Source organism: Abramis brama, assembly GCF_963993115.1.
Source record: "Abramis brama genome assembly, chromosome: 2".
NCBI classification, from domain to species: domain Eukaryota; kingdom Metazoa; phylum Chordata; class Actinopteri; order Cypriniformes; family Leuciscidae; genus Abramis; species Abramis brama.
Window position 1 is genome coordinate 62,612,152 of NC_139964.1, and position 6,549 is coordinate 62,618,700.

Here is a 6,549-nt window from a genome sequence, read left to right on the forward strand (position 1 = left end):
AATTAAGCAATCAGTCTGAATTATGTGGAATTAGGCCTTATTAAGATGCAAATGTGTGATTCAAATCTGTCCAGTTGCCAAAACTTGTTCTGTCCACTTTTGTATGCAATTTGAACATTTTAAATAAGATGTTTGGAAAATATTTGATTTCAAGTTATTAATTCGGGATGCAGCATACATTTAACGTAAGATGTACCAGAAAAAAATACACTTTCCGGATCCGATTTCAGCACTTGCTAAATGACAGTCCAGACAGTAAATCTAAAGATTGGATTTGACAAACAAAGCAGCATTGAATGCAGTGTGACCTAATATAAAGATACAAAATCAATTTGACATAAGTAATACTTTTTGTTTTTTTCAACAAAAAAAAAAAATATATATATTTTCTCTATTATTACAAGAATAAAAGTGCTTGTGAAACTTAATTTTTACTTTTCTAGCTGCAAGCTATATATTTCATGCAGTCAGTGTAAAATACAGGTTAAAGAAAGATTTTAGCATGATCCATCTATGCATTCAGAAAACCTAACAAGCAGCACAATTTGATCCAGAATCCATTTGCACAATTTCCATAGTAGTGTCAGACTCTTGAGGTCACATCCAATAGGAAAGAGATACTTAACTTTAACTCCATTGAATCTCCTGAGCTATGAAATAGAAACCTTTGAGCAAGACAATTGAAAACTAATTGAGTGTACATCAGAGAATGGACCTGCCGGTATGCATTTCCAAACAATCATAAAATGAATCATGAAGAAGAAAGGGACATTCAGAAGTGAGATTCCTCTGAAGAAAGGTTTACAGCTCGTGTTTGTCTCTCGGTGTGATAGCAGCCTGTGATCAGTAATTTCGAGAGGCTCTTTATTCAGTCAGACCCTCAGTGAATAGACCAGCCTTGTCTACTGTGATCTACAGCAGCAGCTCATCTGAAACTATATCACAGCGCTGACACTGGGCCTCTGTTCCTGAACGTCTACAAAACCCCACAATTCACCCTACGTCACATGACTCACGTAAAAATCGATCATCTCTGACTCCAGCAGTGCCTTGCATCATCCAGTTTCCCAGAAAAACCAGCTAAATGCTTTACTGTAAAATCAGGACATATTCTGAGCACATCATCAACAATAAGACCAGTAAATAATGCAATATTTCATGTGTTAAATGTTAACACACTTAACTAATGTGACAGTAAAAATAACAGAAAATTTGCAGCTGTCTATGAATTTTGTTCATCTGAAAGTGTTGAAAGACCTTCTAATTCACAAATTTATTTATAGGTACCTAAATATATACATATATACATTTATATACATAAAATAATATGTTTCATGAAGAAAATACAATGTTGTAACACCATTATGATTCTTTTCCATTATTTCAGGACATTTTCATGACAATTAAGCACATTTTGCCCTCAAATGATCACTAACGTGACGTGCCTAGACGTTTTACGAAGGAAGTTTTAGATATAGTTTTTAGATATTTTTTATTGAAAAATATGGCACAATGAAAAATACATAACAATGAGGTAGAGATTACACAAAAATAAAGCCATACTTAGCTGTTTTTCCTTTTTTTTTTACGAAGGAAGTTTTTTGTAATCCCCATTATTCTCAATTACGAAGAAAAAAATTAACAAATGTTCCTTTTAGTTATTTAAACCAGCATAAAAAGGCAGTAGAACAATTAATATCATATTTATGTACAGTATAAAGAGATTTACTTTGTATTGACATTTACTTGACCTCTTTTTATTTTTGTCCAATTAAGTAAAAGTGAGGAAAATGTGCTTAATTTGCCACGAATGTTGTCATAATGCAAAAAAAAAAAAAAACTACTAACTAAAAACAGGCTTTAATCTCTTAATGGAAAATATTTTTTTTTACTTTGGGCTGAGATTTGACCAAGTGTGTTGTTGGTATAGATTTTGTGATGGACATCTTTTTAACAAAAATGACTGAATACATATAAAACTCATGAGATAAATATTTTTATTACTGTTTTAAAATAAATAAATTAAATCAGACAAATCAAACTTTTGGTCATTGTTTGGTCATATAAAACATGTCATATTAAGGCAGTTATTCTGTTAGTGTGTAGCACAGGTCATAAATCAGGCCATGGTCAGTCCCGTGGGGAACATAAGACTATGAATGAAACTCCAGAGGATCTAAATGGATCGATGACGGGCACAATCCCTGAGCGGAGGCCTTTCTCTGGGGCAGGCCACAGAGGAATTCCCCCAGCCTGATCGATGGCCCCATGAAGCCGGCTGTAGTAGAGATCGGCTTTCACTGACCATGACTGTCAAACAGACCTGTGCTCATACCACATAACAGATTACTTACACTTGTATATAATAATATGCATCTATGTGTCTATATGTCAACTAATCATGAAATCTTATATAAACAATATTTTTACTATTTCTAAATAATCCACGAGTAATGATTGCATGCTTTTGTGGGTGCTTGAGGGGTTTTATGATATCAATATTCGATCCCTAGATAACCAGTGCCCCTCCAAGTTACTTTTTGGCTGTTAACTATTTTCAAAGCAAAAGACAAATCACAGAAAAGTAACAGCACACGAGCTGCACAATTCAAGGTATCATTACTGTAACTTGCACCACTAAATTCCCCACTTCCAAGAAGCCAAATCTATAGAGATAGTATTACTGAAGCGGTTTTGATCCATTTGATTCAAGCTAATGCTTTTCTTTAGCTGAGAACATTTTATGAAGTATAATTTTTTCTTTCTTGTGCAAGAAACTTTAAAAGCATTAGACCCAGAAAGACAGATCCAAATATTTCAAAATTTACAGCACTTTCTGATAATTTAGTCACTGGAGTTATTTAAGAATATGATGCCAAATGGATTTGCCTCTCACACAATATTTAATTTAATTTAATTTAATTTGTATGGTTAGCTAATTAATTTTAAATAGCTAACCATCACTACACTATACAGTGGAAAAGGGAAATCAAATGTGTCCACTTTACCTGCAATTATCCAAAATGATAAAAGAGTAATGTCTCCAAACGTAACAAATGTGGGTATAGTTCATTGCAAGTCAGTGAATGGTTAATTGTATTGCAGTTGCTCAGCTAGTCTGTATCTAGGGATACTGGTGGGTTGAGCTTTTTCATGGTTGGTTGGCATCTCATCATTCTCATGGGACGCTAATCCTCCCACTTCTCCTCTACAAATCAAAACTACGGCGGTTATGGGCTCTCAAAAGCATCTACAATAATGCTGAGTAATTAGATTCAACCATCAGTGCAAGTGCGGAGGAGAAGACGAGATAAAATGTAGCTGATGACATGGTGCAATTAAGCCAGTGTATAACAGAGTCAGCAGTTTTCATTTGCTCATTCACTTGCAGTCTTTGTGACAGTATTTACCATGCAATGATAGAAATGTCTGGTTTCTGCTATATTACTTATGATGTGATACACAGCTTTGTTGATTATAATGGGAGTAGGGATGCTCATAACTAACTAACTAAATACTCATTTAATGTCATACAGATAAGAGTAAGACAGATAAGAGTTAAATAAATGAAGTCCAAATAAAGCAAAAAAAAGTAAATCAAATGATATGAAGAAGCATTCATATGTTTAATATTTAATTACATATAAAAATACATATAAATATTCATATAAATTGGGGCTATATAAATATAAAATATTTAAATATTGCAATATACTATACCGCTACTATTATATAAAATTACTCATATGACACAATAAGAGTTTGGTCATACCGCCCACCTCTGGGTTACAGCCTGTCCAGCTCAATGGAGCGGCAACAGAGAGAATAATCTTTTTCCATCATTCATCCATCTTTTCAGACCAGATATGGTTTTCTTTCACTCAGCTATTTCCAAACCCTATTCATGCATCTGTCAAAACAGGATTTTAACACAGACAAATCTGACCTTTAACCCAATCAAAATGAACCCCTGATGGAAAAACTAAGAAGCAAATATCTTAAATGATGAAGAAAAGAAAAGAAAAAAACTTTGGAGATCATAAGATTAACTAGAGAACATTCAAAGCAAATTATGGGGATAACGCATTACAAATTATGTAATGTGACTTTAAATCAAAATTAGCACAATTGTGCTTGGTTTTAGTCAGAAATACTTCAGATTATGGAAGTAAAATGTGTTGCAAACAACATTTCATGCTGACTTCAAAATGTACACTATATGTAGTCATGCTGGGCCTAACAGTGTGCATGACATCTAGTCCACACAAATGAGCGGTGCAATGTGTCAAACTAAGGTCTCTTTTGACACAAAACTGTCTAAACTGCAATCACAATGTCTACAGGCTACATTCTCTGCATGAAAAATTAGGCCTGCTATTTTGAGGAGACAAAGCCTTCTCCACATCACTTCACTTCAAGCTGCAATTCTGCAATTTCTGCACTTCTAGTGGCAACAAATGGAACTGCAATCTGCTTGTTTGAGCGTCACAACATTAGCTCAACCAAAGTCGTTAGTTTTGAACAACCTGATTGTCTAAAATGATGGAATAAGGGAAGTAACAGTAAGTAAATATGAGTTTACCTTCCTTAAAAGTAATATAATTAAATACTTTCAATAGAGAGTTTCCCCACACCCCAAAACATCTTACCAATTTGGTACAGCCCAATCCAGTCAGTGGCATCCACCTCCTCCTTGATGTCCCAAGAGATGACCAGGTTTTGCCCTCGCCCAAGTGTGAACTGGTACGTAGAGGCGGTTAAAGAGGAACGACTATCCGACGTCACCAGGTCGGTGTCACTGTTGGCCCGCTGCAGGCCCATCGGTTCAGGTGCTCCTCCTCTAGAGCTCGCCCCATTGGCAGAGCCACCATGCGACGAAAGGCTGCGGAGGTTTTCCGGGCTCAGCGTGTAGCGCATGTGAGGGGTGCGCCTCCGCACCACTAGGAGATGTTCACGGGCGGTGGTGGTAGTGCCGGTTGCCATGGTGACTTGGGTGGAGGGGTGGGGAGTGTGGTGTGGTGAAGAGGTTGGGTGATGGGGAGTGTGGTGTGGTGAAGAGGTTGGGTGATGGGGAGTGTGGTGTGGTGAAGAGGTTTGGTGATGGGGAGTGTGGTGTGGTGAAGAGGTTGGGTGATGAGGAGGGGGATGGTGGGGGCGGGAACGGGGAGGGAGGACTGCCGTGGCCAGCGAGGGGCGAATGGTGGAGGTCGGGATGAGATGGAGGTAAGAAATAGGAGCCAAATGGCCAAAAAGGGGGGAAAGGGGGTGGGATTGGGTTTGGGCTCAAGACGTGCCAACAAGCCCTAGTTGGTGGAAGCTTTCTCCTCCCTTAAGTTCTCTGGAAGTGGTGGTGGCATCTAATATGAAGTAAAGACACAGAATTTAACTTAAGATATTCATAACAAACTTGGGTTACGACCTCAAGGTATTTTAAGCACATCTAATCCAAAAAGATTGAGGGTTTGCTGGGCCTCAAACTCAACTCAAACAGCATCTAATGCCAGTCAGATCTCTCAAGAGTTAATTTTCAAAGTCTTTGAGGAATGGTGGAGGTCATACGGAGTTAGTTTCTGGGTGGAAAATGGCCTTAAAACAAGGTTAGATTTGGGTTAGGCCCAAGAAACACCAACAAGCCCTAGTCAGTGCAAGTTCTCTTCTTCCTTAAATTCTCTAGAAGCGGCAGTGGCATCTAAAATGACTATATAAACTTGATTTCCGAAATTCATAACAATCTTGGGTTTGCGACCTTAAGATATCTTGTCACATCCAATCCAGAGAATTGAGGATTTGCTGGGCCTCCAAATCTCAACTCAAAGAGCATTTAATGCCAGTCAGATCTTTCAAAAGTCCACAATCAATGAATGGTGTAGATCATGCAGAGATTGTTTCTGGGTGGCAAATGGCCTTAAAAAAAAAAAAAGCTGAGGTTTGGGTTTAGGCCCAAATGGGCCGACAAACCCACTCACAGCACTAGCTGATGATGTTTTCTCCTTCTTCAAGTTCTCTGGGTTTTGGCATCTAAAAAGGCGATTACATAACCCACTTCTAAAATACCCAACAGCCTTGAGTTTACACCGTTGAGGTATAAAATAAGCATCCAAACCAGAAAAGAAAAGCTGCCGGATACCAGTCAGGAATCTCAAAGGTCCATATTTAGAGTCTCAGAGGGATTAAAGCATTGAAAAACAAAAATGAACTGAATATAACATATTTCTCAGTATCATAGCAGTTTCCATCCAAATCATCTGCTATGGGCATTACTACTTCCTTTCGTTTAATGCAGGGTGGATTTTTCCTGTCCATTTGTAGTAGTCAAGATGGTAGTAAGAACTGGATTTGTGATGTAAGGAATCTGATCTCCGCTTTGCCTTCAGGTCCAGGAGATGGATTGAGACAGGGTTCGAGTCCACGTTGGGGTTTGGTTAATGGGACATACGTCAGCGGCCGTAAGTGGAGGACAAATGATCCCTAAAAGAAAAGGGAAAAAAGCAAGAGGGGTAAATGGGTAGAAAAACAGATTGTGTTTATAAATTATACATTTATCACAAT

The 6,549-nt window shown here is 37.7% G+C and overlaps 1 protein-coding gene across 1 annotated transcript in view; it reads right to left on the reverse strand.

Annotated features, from left to right (window-relative positions):
- hecw2b (HECT, C2 and WW domain containing E3 ubiquitin protein ligase 2b) overlaps positions 1-5,283 on the reverse strand; it is a 42,030-nt gene extending 36,747 nt beyond the window's left edge. Inside the window, exon 1 of the mRNA XM_084095247.1 lies at positions 4,650-5,283. Coding sequence (XP_083951373.1) covers positions 4,650-4,983 — 334 coding nt within the window. The 5' untranslated portion in view covers positions 4,984-5,283. The remainder of the gene's footprint in view (positions 1-4,649) is intronic.
- Between the last annotated feature and the right edge of the window lie 1,266 nt (positions 5,284-6,549).